The sequence below is a fragment of the Sorex fumeus genome, unplaced genomic scaffold (genome assembly GCF_029834395.1).
Source record: "Sorex fumeus unplaced genomic scaffold, SorFum_2.1 ptg000015l, whole genome shotgun sequence".
In the NCBI taxonomy this organism is placed as follows: Eukaryota; Metazoa; Chordata; class Mammalia; order Eulipotyphla; family Soricidae; genus Sorex; species Sorex fumeus.
Window position 1 is genome coordinate 279,759 of NW_026606072.1, and position 20,572 is coordinate 300,330.

Genomic DNA, 20,572 nt, shown 5'->3' on the forward strand with positions numbered 1-20,572 from the left:
TCCTGCTCCACCTGAACTATGGTTCTCTGCTCCACTCACCTCCCCCCCTTTTTTTAATGTAGCTATTTATTCAGCCACTGATTAGTTGATTGAATTCACCCACTCCTTTTGCTCTTTTCCTGAATGTGGTTCTCCTTCTGGGGATCGCATGAGGGACAAATGGCTACAGACAAGTTTAACGGGCTGACAGATTGCCTAGCAAATCTCTGAGAAGGAAGGAAGCTGACTTGTTGTTTGTTGGCATTTACCTACAGGGTTCCAGGAGGGAAGCCTCTGGTTTTATCCATTAGTCCCATTTAATCTCCCCGTTTGCCCCCTGGATTGATGCCCAAAGGATTAGTCTCTGAGCTGATGTGTCCTTCTAGGGCCTGAGTGGCAGGGCACATGCCTGAACCAGCCACCATCTGGCTCCAAAGAGTGAGTCCCTAGGTGTTAAGTCCCAATCTGAGCAGCCAATGGATGTCAAGAAAATCATATTTTCTGCCATACCAGGGAGGGGACCAAGGTCTTACACCTCTTTAGCTTTTTAAGGAAATATTTGAATGCCATTCCTCCGTCATGGCCTCCCCAAACACCTCAGCTGCTCTTTCCTCCCTAGATTTGTTGAGCTGTCCAAGAGTCCACTCCGATTTTACCTGCTGTCCTCTACCACTGGGGAAACCTTTTTTTTTTTCCTTTCCTGTCACCCTCTATGACTTTGGTTTCTCCAGGAACTCATGGGCCCTGAGTTGGAGCCTGCCAGGGAAAGGAAGAGGAGGTGGGGGGAGTGGGCAGAGGGAGACCAGCTTGTGGGAATCTTCATGCCTTCACCCTGCTCCTCAGAGGCCAGCAATGACTCCTGAGGGGCCAGGCCTTGACTTAAAGGCTACGGTGGCCTTGAGGGGTGCCCAGGGAGAAGGTGTGAGCTGCTGTCACGTGGCTTCCTAATGGCACATCAAGTCCAAGCTTGGTCTGGCCTCTGGGTGGCCCCTCTCTCAGGGGCTTCCTCATCCTGATTTCTCTGGGTACCACCATCACCTGCTGACTGTGTGCAGTTATCTACCCTCAAGAATCCACTGGGAAAATGAGTCTGGTCTGAAGTTGCTTCTTGCTTCCAGCCAGTTGAGTCCAGAAGTCAGGAGGGAGTTCAACAATAGAAGAGGTCAGCACTGCTTGGGTGCCACCAACTGGAGTGCTGGCTCTGGGGAGTGGGCTAGGGAGGAAGGCAAGGTCACCAAACTCTGCACCAACATGGTTCAAGGCAGGCGTTGGCAGGACACACCTTCACATGTCCTGTTGCTTGGCCTTGGCTGTGTTGGGGCCACACGGTGCCCTCAGTCCTCTAGCTGTCTGGGCATTTGTTGCCCCACATTCCCAGAGTCCTTGGGGGCTGGAGATGGAATGAGGCTGTTGGCCTCTCTCACCCACACCTGCAATTCCCTGGCATCCCAGATGTGCACCAGCCTTCCGGGTCTGCCTGAAAATGCCTCTTGTTTTCCCCATGCCATTTTCTTTTGGGTGTGGCATGGCTGGGGTCCCAACATGCCACTAAGGTAGGACCCTTTTACTGGCAATGTCTGAGACTCATCAATGTCTCATCTCTAAAGAAGGGACCATAACTCTGCTAAGGCACTTGAGACTGATGTCCGGTGCGGGGGTCCGTGCAGTTCAGAGCACACGGCATAGAGTGGCACCTCATCAGTAGTGGAGGCCCTTCCCATTGGCTTTTAGAACTTTGAGTTTTGGAAACATCAATAAATGTATCGTTGAAAGCAAGCCCTGTGTTTCCATGTTTGCATCCATGCATCTCCATTTCTGTTCTCCAGGGGGCTTTCCTGGAAACCCTAGGAGATTAGTACAGAAAACCCTCTGTTTTCCTTGTCTGAACAGGAGGGAGGCTTGGGGATCACAGAGATGCTCGGGGAATCATGCTTACAACGGGCAGCAGAACCCCAGAGAATGCGCTGAAAAGATGCCAAGATTTTTCCCAGTGTTCTTTCCACACTAGAAGGACATGGCTTACCGCTTTTTCTTAGTTCCTGTGGACTTAACTAAAGCCCTCTAAACCCAGAAGTGTCCCAGAGGAGTAAGAGATTGATGAACAAATGTATCTGTCTGAATGAGTGAATACATTATATTCACATATATTTAGGATTTTTTGAATTTTTTTTACTGAGGTCTCAAAGTTAACATGATATGGGGGTCATTGTTTTACAGTTTCTGAGCACTACACCAATCCACCAATCCCTCCACCAGTTCCCCAAGTTCATCCCCACTTTCCCCAGCCTCTTGGTTCCTAGTTCTATTGCTCTTGTCTAAGAAAAATCAGAGTTTTAAGCAGTCCTGAGTACTGTGTGTGGAAGAGATTTAAGGGGACACAGCGAGTAGCATCAGGCTGGGTGCACAGAGGGTGGAAGTTGTTTTACCTGTCTTTCCAAATCTGTACGTATCTTTTCTCAGCTCAGTTCTGTGCCTGTCTTTTCTCTGCTGATTTCCAACCATGAGAGACATGGGAAGGAAGTCTGATGTTGGAAGCTGTTTTGACATAAGTGAAAGCAGCCTTGGTTCCCAGGGGCAGACTCTGGCCAAGACTTTGGAAAGGGACCCTGGGAAAAGGCTTGAGGCCACCAGGGAAATGGTTTCAAGGTGGAGTTAGAGCTGCTTGAGAGAGGGCGGCGTGAGGAGAAGCATCTCAGGACTGTTTCCCTTGCGTGTGTGCCATCTCGGTGGTTCTGAGATGCATGGAACCAAGGGGGTCCCTTTGTAAGACTCCCCTATGGGGAAGAGGGTTGGGGTTCCCTTTGGCATGAGGTAATACCAGCTGGTGTGAAACTTCAGAGTGGGCCAGTTTGAGGGGGAGACAGGGCCGAAAGGGAGAGAGTATGTTGTTACTGAGACAAGCCCTCGGTTGGAAACTCCTGGAAGGTACCAAAGGGCCACCATGGGCCTCTGTCTCTGGTCACCTTCCATACTCTTTACTATGCAGGGAATCCTTCTGGGATGCTCAGGTGAGGTGCTCACGGCTCTGCTTGGGGCTTGCCCCTAGCAGTGTTTTGGTGACCATGCGGTGCCAGAGATCACACCTGAGCCTCCCACACACAAAATATGCACTGACCTCTGAAATAGATCTCACTGAGGCTGGAGCGATAGGACAGCAGGTAAGGCGTTTACCTTGCACACGACTGACAAGGGTTCAATGCTCAGCATTCCAAATGATCTCCTGAGTGCAGAGCCAGGAGTAACCCTGAGCAAGGAAGGAAGGATGGAAGGAAGGGAGGGAGGGAGGAAGGAAGGAAGGAAGGAAGGAAGGGAGGGAGGGAGGGAGGGAGGGAGGGAGGAAGGAAGGGAGGGAGGGAGGGAGGGAGGGAGGGAGGGAGGAAGGAAGGAAGGAAGGAAGGAAGGAGGAAGGAGGGAGGGAGGGAGGGAGGGAGGGAGGAAGGAAGGAAGGAAGGAAGGAAGGAAGGAAGGAAGGAAGGAAGGAAGGAAGGAAGGGAAGGGGGGAGAGAGGAAGAAAGGGAGGAAGAGAGGAAGGAGGAAGGAAGGAAGGAAGGAAGGAGAAAGTGAGAGAGAAAGAAAGAAAGAAAGAAAGAGAGAGAAAGAGAGAGAGAGGGAAGGAAGGAAGGAAGGAAGGAAGGATGAAAGGGAAGGAGGGAGAGAGGAAGAAAGGGAGGAAGAGAGGAAGGAGGAAGGAAGGAAGGAAGGAAGGAAGGAAGGAAGGAAGGAAGGAAGGAAGGAAGGGAGGAATCTGGCCAGGAGAACTGTTTCTGCTTCTCTAGATTTATGCTCTGTGCTTGGCACTGGATTGCTAGCTTCTCCAACTCCAGAACTCTTCCTGGGAAACAAGCATTCACAGTGATTAAACAGAGAATCAACATCAAGGTGACCCATTGCAAACTGGGATTGAGCCTGGGATTTCCTGCACTCGGAGCTTGCGCTCAGTACACCAGACTGTCCCTCCGGCCCTCCTCTGACACATTTCTCCAAGTGTGGTGGCCTGGAGATTAGGACGCAAATTGAGCGACCTCCCTGGAGCATGGTCTGAATTCAGTTATGGAGCACACATGGCAGCCTTTTCCTGGACAAGATCCAGGACAGCGCGTGATGGGCAAGCCGCAGGGACAGCGAGAGGAGAGGCAGCTGGCGGGGCCGGGAGGCTGGCTCTCCAATGGAGTCAGATGTTTAACATGATTATTACTTTTTAAAATTAAGTATTAAATCCTCTTCTTTATTGCCTGTCGGCCCTGCTAGCTTGCAGACTCTGCAGACAGGAACCATCCGCTCTGCTCACGGCGGTATCCCCGAGTGGTTAGAACTGTGCCTGGCCTGTCAAAAAGAATTCAGTAACTGCCTGTTGAATGAAGGAGTCGGTGAATGAACGAACAAATAGCCGAGTGGGAAATGCGCCTCTGATGATTTATAAGCAGGAAGGAAAGACAGCGTTCTGTCCTGAGGAAAAAGTGAATGATTTGCACCTGCGTTAGCTGATGAGGTGATGAGTCTGGTTCCTAAGCAGCAAAGCCTGGCTGGACCAGGTGGCCTTTGCTGCTGATAGGGGTGGAGGGGGGTGAATGCCCCTTCCAGGAAGAGGTCAGCAGGACCCTGCAGCTGGCCTCCTAATCTGATTCCGTGTGGACTGCGGGCTGATCTCACCCTGTCACAGCGAACCCTGGCTCCCCGGCGGCCTCAGGATCGAGTGATGCAATCCTCTGCAAATAGCAGCCAAGAGCTTGTCTTTCGAGAGCCAATGTCTCCACCGCATGCCACATGCTCTGTATGTTATTGTAGGAGCCATACGTGGTGGTGCGTGGGGGTGGCCACGGAATTCTGAGCATGCACGGCATGGGCTGACCCACTTGAGCTGTATCTGTGACCTTTCTCTGCTGCATTTCATTTATCTACTTATTTATTTTGGTTTGGGGCTGCATCTGGCAGTGCTCTGGGTTCATTCCTGGAAGGCACAGGGAAGTACAGAGGGTGCCAGGGATTGAACCCAGGTTAGCTGCATGCCAGGCAAATGCCTACCTGCTGTATGACCACTCCAACCCCTTCTGCAGAATTTCATTTTTGTAGGGGCCACAATTGACGGTTACTTTAAGGAATATTCCCAGCTCTGTGCTGGGGGTCACTGCCAATGTGGTTGGGATGGACCCTATGGTTCCAGGGATCAATCCCAGGGCTACTGCATGCCGATGGATGCTAACCCTATGCTCTCACTGCCACTTTGTGGTGTGTTTCTAAAGTCAGTAGATCAGTGTTCATCATGGATCAGGCATTCTTTCCTTAAGTCAGCTCCTGAGGCACTATTCCCAAAAGGTCCATGGAAAGAAAGTTCCTGTAGATTTCTATAGAAAATGAGGGCATGAACAGCTTTGGAGAGAAGCTTCCCATAGGAGGAGGAGGAGGAGGAGGAGGAGGAGGAGGAGAAGGAAGAGGAGGAGGAGGAGAAGAAGGAGGAGGAGGAGGAGGAGGAGGAGGAAGGCTGCTTCCGTTTCACACTATTAGAGTTGGGAATGTGTATGATCCCTTGTGGTGAGGATCTTGGCTGGGATGGTTGTGAAGTTGGGAGTCTTCTGGTCTTTACTTTTTGAAGCCTAACTCAAAGGTGCTCAGAAGCTACTCCTATTCTGGTGTTCAGGGGTGCTCGTGACATTGAAGGGTTCCTGCATGCCAAGCATGTACCCTTTCCCTTAGAGCTATCTCCTGAACTGAGTCATGGATTTTTTTTTCTTCCCCCTTTTGACTGAGACACCGTGGTTTACAGCGCTGTTCATGATCATTTCCTGCATGCCCAGTTCCAATACACACCCACAGCCAGAGCACCCACTTTCCTCTATCAGTGTCTTTGGGTCTTTGGGGACCCACCCCCTTCCCAAATAAGTTCAGTTCTATTATCCTTGCCTAAATACTTCTTTTTAGTGCACATATGAGAGCTCATTCTGTATCTGTCTCTCTCCTTCTGGCTGATTCGACTCCGCATGACACCCCCTGAATCAGCCACATAGCAGCAAATGCATACTTTCCCCTTTTCTTTTCTTTCTATTTCTTTTTTTTTTTAATTTTTGGGTCACACCTGGCGATGCTCAGGGGTTACTCCTGGCTCTGCACTCAGGAACCCCTCCTGGCAGTGCTCAGGGGACCATATGTAATGCTGGGAATCGAACTTGGGTTGGCCGCGTGCAAAGCAAACACCCTACCCTCTGTGCTATCGCTCCATCCCCATCTTTTTATGTCTCTTTTGGTGGGGGTAACACCCACAGATATTCAGTGGTTACTCCTGGCTCTGTGTTCAGGAATCATCCCTGGCAGTGTTCAGGGGCGCCATATAGAATGCCAGGGATTGAACCTGGTCGGCCGCATGCAAGGCAAATGCCTTATCCTCTGTGCTATCATTCTAGCCCTAATGTTCTTTTTTTAAAAAAAAAACACACTTTTTATTGAAATATTGGAATTTGCAATATCATTAGCTATACGTTTTCATCTTTTCTTATAGGTGAGTAATACTCCATTGTGTATATGTATGACAGTTTCTTTATCTGTTCATCCATTCTTAAGACATAGATTATTTCCAGATTTTGGCTATTGTGAATAGTGCTACAATGAATGTTTGAGCACAAATGTCTTTTCACGGGGGAAAAGAAAGGAAAGGAAGATATATTAATTTACTTTCAGATCCATATTGATTTTTATTTCCTAGTCCATGGTGTGAAGAATAATCTAGGGGCCAGAGAGATAAATAATACAAGAACTTAGGTATTTCCCTTGCACATGGACAGACAACTCTGGTTCAATGCCCAGCACCCCATATGGTTCCCTGGGCCCCACCAGGACTGATCTCTGAGCTTAGAGCCAGTAGTAAGGACTGAGCACCACTGGGTGTAACACCCCTCTAACCCCCCCCCAAAAAAAAAACAAAATAAAGGAAGAAATTGAAAAGAAAAGCCAAGGACAAATTTTATACTACAGGAACATATTCACTTATTCAGATTCCTTAGCCTAGACTCAACTAGGGGTGCAAACAGTACGGCTGGGCCCAGCAACTTGCCTGAGGAGAGGTGATGAGTAGTACAAACATGCTTCATCACTCTCCTGACCCCAACTGGCCATTAGAACAGCTGGTTCCAGTCTATGCTAAGCCCGGATGCTCCTCTCTTCTCAGAGCCCCTTTTCTCAGTGCCAGAGTCCTGTCTCCCATCCCGTCTACCTTCCTCCTTCAGTGCATGAGCTGAGTGGATTCATTTCTCTTCAGGAAGGATTTTCTGAGAGCATCAAGCCCTGTAGTCACTTTTCTCAGCACAGCGTTCTGCCCCCAACTCCACCTTAGACTTTCCCAAAGAAAGTTTGACTTGGGGCTGGGTCGATAGTACAGTGAGTAGAGTGTTGGTCTTGCATGTGGCCAACCTAAGTTCAATTCCCAGCATCCCCAAGAAACACCTGGAGTAATTCTTGAGTGCAAAGCCAGGAGTAACCGCTGTGCATTGCCAGAGTGACCCAGAAAGCAAAAAAAGAAAAAATCTGACTCGCTCTAAGAGAGAGGTCTGGAATCTGAGAGACTTGGGGTGCCTGGGTCCTCCAGGAAATCACACCCATCCTCACCCAGCCCCTCATCAGGAGAGTCCAGATGGGACTTCCCCAGGAAGCGGGCGGGGATATACTGACCTCCTCCAGGACCTACAGTCTCACTTCCCACTGCTCTCCTGGGTGAACTGGGCCTGTCAGGTTTTCAGAGGACCACAAACAGCTTCCAGCCCCCAGTGACTTTTGAGAAAACAGTTGCCTTCTGCTGCTTGTCCGGTAGGTCACTCACAGTGGCATTACCGCCAGGTCTGGTTTCAAAATCTAGCCCCGTCATGATCACTCCTCTAGAAACATCCTCAGACAAGTTTTTCTTCTTTTTGTCTGTCTGAGTACCCCAGCAGGCGTGGGAGATCTCAGAATCTTGACACTGGTAAAAAAATCTAAGTTCAGAATCTAAAATTTATGGCTTTGCAGCCACAGAAGCCGGGGACCAAAAGGCACATGAAAAAGTGCTCTATCTCGCTAATCATCAGGCAGATGCAAATCCAAACAACAATGAGGTATCGCCTCACAGAGACTGGCACAGATCACAAAGAACAAGAACAACCAGTGCTGGTGTAGATGAGGGGAGAAAAGGACTCTCTTTCATTGTTGGTGGGAATGCCGACTGGCCCAGCCTTTTTGGAAAAACAATGTGGACAATCCCCCAAAACCTAGAAATTGAGCTTTATCGGCAATACCGCTTTTGGGAATATACCCTGGGGACCCTAAAACTACACAGCAGAAATGCCCTCTGCACTTCTATGTTAATTGCAGCACTATTCACAATAGCCAGAAACTGGAAGCAACCCAAATACCCGAGAACAGATGACTGGTTAAAGAAACTTTGGTACATCTACACAATGAAATACTATGCAGCCACCAAGACAAATCAAGTCTTGAAATTTGCTTGTAAATGGATGAACATGAAGAATATCATGCTGAGTGAAATGAGTCAGAAGGAGAGACACAGACATAGAATGACTGCACTCATTTGTGGGATATTGAAATAAAACATGGTATGAGACTGATATCCATGGACAGTAGAAACAAGGAAGCCAGGAAGATTGGTCCATTGTTGGGAGTTTGCCACAGGCCAGGGCTTGTGTTTGTGTGTGGTGGGAGGTGTGTGTGTGGGGGGTGGGAGTGGAAGGGGAGTGCAGTTAGGATAGAGAAGGTACCACTATGACAATAATAGAAATGATGACTATGAACAAGAACCAAGTGCTAAAAGTAGGTAAAATGATACACATGATAACCTTTTAGTACCTGTATTGCAAACCATCATGACCAGAAAGAAAGAGAGTGAGACATAAAGAAATTTTTAAAAAGTGCCAGGCCAGCCTTAGAGGCAGGCTAGGGTGGGGGTGGGGGTTGGCAGGAGAAAACTCGAGGACATTGGTGGTGGCAAATGTAAACTGGTGAAGGGATAGCTGTTGAAACATTGTATGACTGGATCCTGGTCATGAATAGGTTTGTAGCTGTCACACCTGGTTACTCTGAAACACACACACACACACACACACACACACACACACACACACACACACACAGAGCCCGGTTGGCAGCACCCCTCTGTGGGTTCATGCCTTATGCCAGGCATCAGTAATTGGTGGCTGGATGCCCGAGAGCCTACACATTTTGCATAGGCACCTGGAAAATACTCAGGGTATCCATGTGAGCCGCAGCCTTACACCCTCTTTTGATAGAATCGGTACCTCGTGACAGAGTGACAGAGCGTAGTTCAGCTTCCCAGCACCACCAGCCTTTGCCTCTCTTTAATTTCCTTCCTCCTCATGCTTCTTGTTCTTCCCACACTGAGTCCAGCCCTTTCAAGCACCGAGTCTTTTTTTTTTAATTTTTATTAGTGAAACACCATGAGGTACAGTTGTAGACTTACAAATTTTTGTGCTTGGGTTTTAGTTACACAATGATTGAGTACCCATCCCTCCACCAGTGCCCATTCTCCACCACCAAATGATCCCAGTATCCCTCTCACCCTCCCATCCCCCTGATCCCACCCCACCTCTGTGGCAGGGCATTCCCTTTTGTTCTCTCTCTCCTTTTGGGTGCTGTGGTTTGCAAAAGAGGCATTGAGTGGCAATCATGTTCGGTCTATAGTCTACTTTCAGCATGCATCTCTCATCCTGGAAGGATTCTCCCAACACCCTTTATTTGGTGCTCCCTTCTCTATCTGAGCTCCCTTTTCCCCTAGCATGTGTGGCTGGCCTCCAAGCCATGGAGTAAAATTCCTGGTACTAATCTCGGCCATTCTTGGGCGTTAGTCTCCTATTTTGTTACTTTATGTTCCCCAGATGAATGCAATCTTTCTATGCCTATCCCTCTCTTTCTGACTCATTTTGCTTAACATGATACTTTGCATGTAGTACCACTTGTATGTAAATTTCATGACTTCATCTTTTCTAACAGCTACATAGTACTTCATTGTGTAGATGTACCAAAGTTTCTTTAACCAGTCATCTGTTCTCGGGCACTCAGGTTCTTTTACAGATTCTGGCTATTGTAAAGAGTGCTGCAATGAACAAACAAGTGCAGATGTCACTTCGACTATACATTTTTGCCTCTCTGGGATATATTCCCAGGAGTGGTATTGCTGGGTCAAATGGGAGCTCAATTTCTAAATTTTTGAGAATCATCCATACTGTTTTCCAAAAGGGCTGAACCAATCGGCATTCCCACCCACCAGCAGTGAAGGAGGGTCCCTTTCTCGCCACATCTGTGCCAACACTGGTTGCTTTTGTTTTTTTGGATGTGGGCCAGTCTCTTTGGTGTGAGATGATATCTCATTGTTGTTTTGATCTGCATCTCCCTGATGATTAATGATGTAAAGCATTTTCTCATGTGCCTTTTAGCCATTAGGATCTCTTCTTTGAGAAAGTTTCTGTTCATTTCATCGCCCCATTTTTTGATGGGGTTGGATGTTTTTTTTCTTGTGGAGTTCAACCAGTACTTTGTATATCCTTGATATCAACCCCTTGTAAGATGTGTATTGGACGAGTATCCTTTCCCATTCTGTAGACTATCTTTGTATTTTGATCACTGTTTCTTTGGAGGCAAGCACCCAGTCTTAACTGCCAACCCCTTCTCAGGCCTCTTACCCTGAGAATCCAAACTTCTGACTAAAAACAGGGCCTCAAAAAATAGGAGGAACTCCAAGCTTTCTTTCCTATTTTGTTTTTTCGTGAGGTCATACTCAATGGTGCTCAGGGCTTCCTTCTTGCTCTGTGCTCAGGAATCACGCCTGGAAGTGCTCGGGGGATTATATGCAGTGCCAGAGATCAAACTTGGGTCAGCTATGTGCAAGGCAAGTACTTTAACTCCTGGGCTATTTCTTTGGTCATTGAGCTTTCTTTCTAATTTAGCACTTTGCGTGTGTGTGCTGAGGGATGGAGGTGGTGCTGGGGGGAGGTTAGAGATGCAGGAATTACTACTTGCAGTGCTCAGGGGACCCTGTGGAATGCCGGGGATTGAACCTGGGTCGCCCATATACAAGGTGAATGCCTAACCCCTGGATTATCTCCCTGGTCCCTGAGCTCAGCACTCTTTGAGATAAAGGGAAGAGGATGAGACCTAACCAGAAATGCAGTGCCCACATGAATGAGGAAAGCAACATGCAGAGGAAGAGTTCATACTAGGGCCCCGAACCTCATTTCTGGATATATTTGTCTTTCTGTATTCCCCCCCCACCCCGGGATGGGGGTATAGAAGGCTGCATTTGGCAGTGCTGAGAGCTACTCCTGCCTTGGTACTTGAAATTCCTTCCTGATGGTACCTGAAGAAACAAGTGGGGCTGATGATCAAACCTGGACCTCCCTCATGCAAAGCATGTGCTTAACCCTTTGAGTTTTCTCCCCTCCCTTTCTATCTTAAAATCTACCTAATATGCTCAAAATCACTGTCACTGTCACTGTCCTCCCGTTGTCCATCGATTTGCTCGAGTGGGCCCAGTAACGTCTCCATTGTGACAATTGTTACTGTGATTGGCATATCGAATATGTCACGGGTAGCTTGCCAGGCTTTGCTGTGCGGGCGAGATACTCTTGGTAGCTTGCCGGGCTCTCCCAGAGGGTCAGAGGAATTGAACTCAGGTCGGCCACGTTGGCCGCTTGCAAAGCAAACGCCCTGCCCGCTGTGCTATCGCTCCAGCCCTTGCTCAAAATAAAGTAAAATTTTATTGCTGCAATAATTCAACATGCCAGAGGACACTTGAACATTTCTGGAAGAAAGAAAAAAGGAAATCATGTAATATTATATGGAAAACTTCTAAATGTCTCATTTTGTTTAGTGAAAAGATGATGATCTTTTGTTTTGTTTTCTTTGGTTTGTGGCCACACCTGCTGCGCTCAGGGCTTATTTCTAGTTATGTGCTCAGAAATTACTCCTGGCAGTGTTCAGGGGACCATACGGGATGTCAGGGTTCTAACCCAGGCAGCCTGTGTGCAAGGCAAGCGCCCTACCCACTGTACTATCTGAGGAGACCTCTCTTAAAGGTCTGTGCTTGTATTCCATTTTCTCCTTCTCAGATACTGACTTGGAAGTTTAAAGACTCACGTGTTGAATTTGTCTCCTACTGAAGAGTAGAATATGGAAATGCGGATTTGGAAATGAGGCTGAGCCAGGAAGGGGCTGGGAAAGTAGGTCCTGCCCAGACAGGGGAATGTGCAGACTTCCCATTGAAGGTGATTTGAGAAATTGGAGGAAAATTACATACTGCCCTAACGTCTCTTTCTCACCCACTTGCAAAGTGCCCATAATTCATTCCGTTTGGTCTTTGGGATGAACTTAGAAAATCCCGAGTGCAGGAAGGAATAAAATAACCTGTCAGACAGTTCCTCTAAGGTGTCCGGTCATATTGATTGCCAGGAAGCCGAAGGACAGGGAGGGAGCCAGGACCAAGAGAAAGATAAAGAGTGCTCACACTGTAGCTCTTCTGAGCCTGGGCCCCAGAAAGGAGTCAAATACCCTTCCCGGTGGAAAGTTCCACGGTGCTTGAGCTTCTGCGAGACCAGAGATAAGAAAGCTATTCAACTAGGAACATATGGGTTGGTCTTGCATTTGGGGGGCTTGGTGGTTTGGGAATTTTGATTTGGGGGCCATACCCTCTAGTTCCTATGGGAATTCCTGGCTCTGAGCTCAGGGCCATACGGAATAATGCGTGGGGGACCCCACTGCACGGGAGCGGGGGTTGAACTCCAACCTCCCATTTTCAAAACATGTGCTCAGTGCCCTGCGTTCTCTCACTGATTCAAGGCCAGCCTTTGGGGAGATTGACAAGAAAATCTCTTTGTAGGACCTGTCAGGTTGTTGAGAATTTGTTGATTTTTCTGTTTCACCTTTTTTTTTTTTTTCAATTACAAATGACAATCACCATTATGTTCGTTTCAGGTGTAAACCATGAAGTGATCACTGTGTTTCTCAATTCTCAGCAATTTCTCATATTTTCACTGCAGTGTTTATGCGTCTGGTCTCATCCTGTATGCTATCTCCCCAGCATTTAAGTCTTTGTACACATGGAAATTGATCTTAAACTCCTTCACCCATTTCCCTCACTGTCTCCATTAACCCTCAGTTTATTCAGAAGTTGAGTCCAAAAGATAGAGTCTTAAAGCCATTTTACAGAATCGCCTCCTGGGGGTGAAATCTTTTTCTGGTTGATGATGAATGCCCAAGAGTCCTAAGACCAACTTGGACTGTCCTTCCACTGTTCATCGATTTACTCGAGCAGGCCCAGTAACATCTCCATTTGGAGACTTGTTGTTACTGTGTTTGGCATATTGAATACGTCATGGGTAGCTTGCCAAGCTTTGCCCCGCAGGCAAGATACTCTCGGTAGCTTGCCTGGCTCTCCAAGAGGGGCGGAGGAATCGGACCCGCTCGGCCGGGCTGGCTGCGTGCAAGGCAAACACCCTACTGCTGTGCTATCGCTCAAGCTCTTAGTGCAGTAGGCAGCGCGTCAGTCTCATATACCAACTTGGACAGAAAAAATAAAATAAAATAAAATAAAATAAAAAAATGCCTAACAACCCGAATCGGACGTTTACATTTGAATAGATGTGGCTCACTGCCTGCAGTTTCTATCTTCGTTGTCTACGCACCAACATCTCATTATGATGAAAGAGAAATCGAGAAGTTCTACATGGAGCTGGAGAAGTTCTATAAAGAAGACCACACCTTCTACAAGATCATTGTGGGTGATTTTAATGCCAAGATAGGACCGAGAAGATCAGCTGAAGAACTTCACATCGGGACCCATGGCCTAGAATGGAACGAACAGGGTGAGAGACTGTCTGAGTTCATCATGTCGACCAAGACCATTCATGGTAACTCACAGTTCCAGAAGGCAGAATCTAAACGATGGACATGGGAGTCTCCCGGTGGACGATTCCACAACGAAATAGACCACATCATATTCAATCGACGGTTTTGCCTGACTGATGTCGCTGTTGTCCCAAAATTTCGAACGGGATCGGACCACCGTCTCCTTCGTGCAAAATTCTACTTCACAGAGCGGGGAGAAAGGGCTGCAAAGTTCAAAAAGAGAACTCCCAGAATGACCACCAACTGGGAACTCTTTGGTACTATTGTGGCAACATGGGAAGATGCCATTGTTGACAACATTGACGAGGAATACGATCGACTGGTTCAGCACCTCCATGAATGTGCGAGGAACGCCAAGAGAGAGATAGCCACAAAAAGTCGCCTATCTTCGAAAACTCTTGAGCTAATTCGCCAGCGTGGTTTGGCGCATGCCTCAGGCAACCGCAAGCTAACGTCCGAGCTTGCAAAGCAGTGCAGAGATGCGATCAAGGAAGACCTCAAAGAGAGAAGAGCAGAAGTACTGGTAGATGCGGCAGAAGCCGGGAAAAGTATTCGTAACGCCCGCCTGTCCTTCGCCAACTATAAGACCAAGATGACTGCCCTCCGACGTCCTGATGGATCCATCACATCCTCCAGAACGGCAATGGAGAGGATTATCCATGACTTCTACTCAAATCTCTTCGATAGCCATGTCCACTTGCCGACATACCAAATTCCACAGGATGGGTATGTCGTTCCTAACGTTCTCCCTTCCGAAATCCGACACGCCATTTCGTTGGTAAAGAAGCAAACAGCACCCGGCCCAGACAAGGTCAGACCTGAACACCTGAAGAACCTGCCGTCAGTACTCATCAATACACTGGCTCGGCTCTTCACTCGCTACCTGTCTGAATGCAAGGTTCCGTCCCAATGGAAAACCAGCAGGACCGTACTACTGTTCAAGAAAGGAGACATCCATGACATTGGCAACTATCGCCCGATCTGCCTATTGTCTGTCATCTACAAGCTGTTCACTCGAGTCATCCTGAATAGGATTGGCAGAACACTAGATGAAGGACAACCATGCGAGCAAGCAGGGTTCCGCAAAGGATTCAGCACCATCGACCATATCCACACGGTAACCAAGCTCATTGAGGTTTCTCAGGAGTTCAAGATGCCGCTCTGCTTAACGTTCATTGATTTAAAGAAGGCCTTTGATTCTGTTGAGACGGAAGCGGTCATTGAAGCCCTAGCCAATCAGGGCATTCAAGCCCAATACATCAGGAACCTCCGTGAGCTCTATTGCGGATTCACTACCAGGATCTCACCATTCAACAAAGAAGTGATCGTTGATGTCAAGAGAGGGGTGCGGCAGGGTGATACCATTTCACCAAAACTCTTCAGTGCCACCCTCGAGAACATCATGCGACGACTGGAATGGGAAGGAATGGGAGTGAAGATAGATGGTCGGCAACTACACCACCTCCGCTTTGCTGATGACATTGTTTTAATAACACCAAACATCAGCCAAGCGGCACAAATGCTGGCCGACTTTGACCGTGAGTGTGGAAAGGTAGGACTACAGCTGAATCTTACGAAGACAATGTTTATGAGAAACAGCCTTGTTCCTGACGCCCCATTCGCTCTCAATGGAACGACCATCTCCGAATGCAACAGCTATGTGTACCTAGGTCGAGAAGTCAACATGAGAAATGACCTGGCACCCGAGCTGAGCAGGAGGAAGAGAGCGGCTTGGAACGCCTTCAAGAATGTCGAAGAAATAGCTAAGAGGACGAAGAACCTCCGGCTCCGGGCACATCTCTTTGATTCCACTGTTCTTCCTGCATTAACATATGCCTCAGAGACCTGGGCCCTACGCAAACAAGATGAGAACGCCATTCAGGTCTCCCAAAGAAGAATAGAAAGAGCTATGCTTGGAATATCACGTTTCACTCAAATGAGAGAACGAATCCGGAGTTCTGACATCCGTCGACGATCAAGGATCAGGGACGCTGTCTCATACGCCAAGGTGTCGAAAATCAGATGGGCTGGTCACGTAATGAGATTTAAAGACGACCGTTGGACTAGAGCTGTTACTGATTGGATTCCACGGGATGTCAAGAGACCGCGTGGCCGCCCACCTACCAGATGGTCAGACTTCTTCCTGAAGATCATGAACGATCGGTTTGAGGCCCTTCATGTTCCTGGAGCGAAGAGATACCATTGGGCTACACTAGCACGCGACAGGGACAAATGGAGACGTTACTGGCGCCCGCTCGAGCAAATCGACGACTAACGGGAAGTTAAGTGAAGTGTGAAAATAAAATAAAATAAACATTCCACAGGACTTTTGGAGGAGATATTCCTGGTTCTGTGCTCAGGAAGCATTACTGGAGGCAAAGAGAACCGTATGGCGTGCTGGTGATTAAGCCCCAAGTGGCACATGCAGGGTAAATGCCTCACCCCCTGAACTATCTCCTGGGCCTCAAGGGTTTTCTGTTATATTTTGGGGGCCATGTCCAGTGGTGCTCAGATCTGTTCCTGGCTCAGTTCTCAGGGGACCATGCGGTACAAGGGAGGAAACATGGTTCCCTTTGAGTTATCACTGAAGAAGAGAACCAATTCTGTTATTCCAGGTTTATGCTTTGTGCTTGGCACTGGATGACCTGCTTCTCCCAAATCCTAGAAGTCCCCCTGGGGAACTCACATTCACAACTATTAAAAAGGGATGCAACTTCGAGATGACCCATTTCAACCCCCTCACTTTGAAGATAGGAGAAGCAGCATCCTGAGATGATGATGTTTTAAGAAGCAAAAATCCACACTAGGCAAGGAATGCACACCGGCTTGGAGGTGGGGTGGGGTGGGGAGAGGAGGTGCAATCAGACCTGGGCCTACAACTTAGCAGTTATTTATAACACTGGGGCAAGTTATTGTTGCTCCTGATCCCTGCTCTCTTACTCTTACAAAAGTTCTTGGGGAGCATCTGCACAGAAAATGAACGCTTGTCCAGTACTTTCCTTTCTTTTCTTTTTTTTTTTTTGCTGAGGTGGGGGGATTGTTGGGTCCACGTGCAGTGATACTCAGGACTTACTCCTGACTCTGTGCTCCTGGATCACTGCTGGTAGGGCTCAGGAGGCCTTTAGAGATGCCAGAAATCAAATCCAGGTCAAGCTGATTTTTTTTAATTTTTAGATTTTTTTTTTTGAGTCACTGTGAGATACAGAGTTATGAAGCTGATCATGGTCAGGTTTCAGTTATACAGTGTTCCAACACCCATCCTTCTGCCAGTGTACATTTCCCACCATGAATGTCCCCAGTTTCCCTCCCAACACCATCCCCCCAGCCTGTCTCTATGGCAGGTACTTTCCTTCTTTCTCTCTCTCTGTCTCTCTCTGTGTCTGTTTGTTTGTCTGCCTGTCTCTCTATCTGTGTGTGTGTATGTGTGTGTGTCTATGTGTGTATGTGTCCCCTTTGATGCATTATGGTTTGCAGTGAGAGGCTACCATGTTTGTTCCTTTACCTGTTTTCAGCACACAGTTCTTATCCAGAGCAGTCATTTCCAACTATCTTTGTCATGGTTGTCCCTTCTCTATTCCAACTGCCTTCTCCTCAGGCTGATTTTTAAGTGACTGTTCATTGTCACAGCTTTAGCCCAGGATCAAAGACCATTAGCTTGAATGGATGCTCAAGGACCCGTCTCTCTGTTCACCTCAGTGCATGTAAAAATTGAGGATGAGTTCCCTTGGCACGGTTTCTATTTTCTAGCATCCTCCTGACCGTGAGGTGTGAGGCAGAACTGTGTGCATTTGGCCCAGAACTTGATGTGTTTCAAACATGGCTGGGGGCCAGCATGCCCTTATGGTCTGACAACCTCCCCAGGCCCCGGCTTTCAGCCCTGGTATGAGGCAACAGGCCCAGGACATTTGGGGACAGGATCTGTGTCTCGCTACTGAACCTGGCGGCAGCAGGGCCGCTTCATTTGGGATGGGGCAGAGGACATTCTTCACTGGGGAACAGGCGATGTGTTAGAATGTGGCCCGCGGCCAAGGCATTTCCCTGGGTTGTTCGGGGGCTGAGCTTCCTTATCTGGGCTGGCATGTGCGGAGGGGCCAGCCCGCCCTGGCTTCCTGAGTCTGAGAAAGTGTTTTCTGTCGCCCGCTCTTTAATGACCTGGTCGTGCACATCATTTATCACGGGGCCATTTGATGTTCTGTTTTCTCGGTTATTCTTGAAGACCACACGGAGCAGTCCTTCATGTGCCGGGGCGTCACCTGTGTTATCCCATTTCTAGAATTTCCTGCTTTGAAGTGTTTGGCAATCCTTGAGAAAAAAAAAAGATAAAAAAGAAAAAAACAAAAGCTCCATTGGGCCCTGGTCTTCCTTGAACTCAGCTGCCCCCGTCGGTCTGCTCTTCCTGCCGAAGCTCATTTCAGTAGCATTTTTGCTCCCTGTTCTATTTGTCCATGTTCCATGTTCATGTACCGTGTAGAGTGGAGATGCTACACCTCAGTTGCTGGGAATGACCCAAGCTTGAGTCATGGCCCAGCAGTGCCCGCTTGTCCATGCGTGCCTCCCGCTAGCCTCCCCACCAGCCCCACCCCTACCTGCAACTACCCCCCCATCCTCTACCCCTGCCCAGGATCCTTTTCCTTCTCCACATCAGTGGGACTGCAGGCCATTCTACACTTGATCCTTGTGGCTCTCACAAGCAGAACCCTATGTTCCCGGGTCCTTTTTGAACCGTTCTGTATCCTGGGGCCTGACAGGAGTCATTCCGTCAGAGCTCACACATGCAGGGGTGGGTGTAAGAAAGGGTGAAGGGGGTGGGGCTGTAGAGATAGAGCAGCAGGTAAGACGCTGGTCTTGCATGCAGCTGACCTGGGCTCACTCCCTAGCACTGTGTATGGGCCCCTGAGCACTAGCAAGGATCATTTCTGAGTGCCAGGTATGCTCCCCCAAGGAAATGGTTAAGAGGAGAATCGTGGAGGCTGTTTGAGCCATACCAGGTGATTCTCAAGAGGCTGTTCCTGGCTCTTTGCCTGTGAATGACCCCTGGCAGTGCTTGAGGGGCCAAACGCAGTGCTGGGAAGAGATCTTGTGCTACACAAGTGCATGTATTGTCTCTCCAACCCAAGTACAAGTCTTTAATGATAGGTTAGGGTTGACTCTGGGTTTCTTGTTTTGTTTTGTTTGGGTTTGCTATGGTTCAGTTAAGTTTAGGGTCATACCTGGCTGTGCTCGGAGTTTACTCCTGGCTCTGTCCTCAGGGATCATGATTTCTGAGGGGTGCTGGGCATTAAGCCCAGGTGCACCTCATGCAAGACATAGAGCCTCACTCCTATCCCTCCGATTCCAGGACTGACTCTGAACAGAAAAATCCTTTGATTAATGCAGGGAGTAGTGCACTAGAAATTTTTAGTAACTAGGACTTTGGTGGAGAGGGGGATATTGGGTATTAATTTTAGCATGATCAATCAGGAATGAATAACAATGAAGGGGTGTTCAGCCTTTTCTGGAAGCTTAGTGCAAGCTGGTCACTGGGATTTTGACCAGATACGTCCAGTATGCGCCTGCATTCATTGACCTGCATCTACCCCTTTGGTCCTCTGAAAACTGTCAGTTGTGAGCACCAGATTGAGAAATGAAAGGATTTTGCTTTGTTTCGGTTTCTATTTCTTCTGTGGCTTATCGTTGGCTTTCAACTTATGGCATTTCAGAGTTGGGCTGCATACCTCTCTGTGTGCCCCCATGTTTGCTCCTCCTGTGGTTTGCATTAACTCCGAAGAGTGAAGTCGAAGTCAGGGGATGGGGGGAAAGGAAGGGGGACATGGAGGCTAGAGAGGAAAGTTACTTGGGGGGAGTGTTTGGTCCATACTTGACATTGCTCAAGGGCTACTCCTGGCTCTGTGCTCAAGAGTGATCCCTGCTGGGTGCTGGGGATCAAAAGTGTGGGCACTGCGTTAGGCTCTCCCTGGAGTTCCGCAAAGGCAGTTCCGAGGCCTAACTCACACCCTCTCTCGTTGCAGTTACCTGGCTGAGCAGTGCTGGAATGGCGGCTTCATCTACCTGATCATGCTGCGGCGCTTCCGGCACAAAGTCCAGTCTCCGTACAACGGCGGTGGCGGCCCCAGCGCCGAGCCCGGAGAGGCTCCAGCATTGCAGCTGGCTGACCGGACTGTGAAGAAGAGCAAAAGGACAAGGAAGTTTGGCGTCATTTCCAGACCCTCCACCCACAAGGCTACAGAGGACACCACGAGTAGCACTGGCTGCGAGTTGGACAGCGACCCCTCGGCTGAGCTGGACCCTAGCCCAGACCCCATACTGGGCAATGGTCATGCCTTCGAACTTGAAAATGGTCCCGATTCTCTCAAGGAGGTGGCTGGAGCCCAGCTAGAGAGATCGGAAGTAGACAGAGAGGCAGATGCTCCTCTGTCCGCCAGCCACGACAAATGCCACCTCTCAAAATCTGCCAAGACAGACGTCCAGTCAAGCGATTGCCCGGCTCGGGTGAGGCTTGGTTTGACTCTCAAACCTGAGTTTTCCTTGGTTTCTTTTCTAAACTGGTTTCGATGTTTCTGTTCGTGTGATGGAAGCATCATTGAGTTACAAGACTGGATATTTCCAAGGTCTAATTTCACACCCTCCACACTAGTACGCCACAGTCTATGGTACCCCCAAGAACTCCTCACCTCGCACCAGGATACTTTGGTGGCCTCTG

The 20,572-nt window shown here is 48.6% G+C and overlaps 1 protein-coding gene across 1 annotated transcript in view; it reads left to right on the forward strand.

Annotated features, from left to right (window-relative positions):
- The window catches only part of PDZD2 (PDZ domain containing 2), a 258,393-nt gene that overhangs the window by 119,605 nt on the left and 118,216 nt on the right, over positions 1–20,572 (forward strand). The window contains exon 2 of the mRNA XM_056112017.1: positions 19,881–20,361. Coding sequence (XP_055967992.1) covers positions 19,881–20,361 — 481 coding nt within the window. The remainder of the gene's footprint in view (positions 1–19,880; positions 20,362–20,572) is intronic.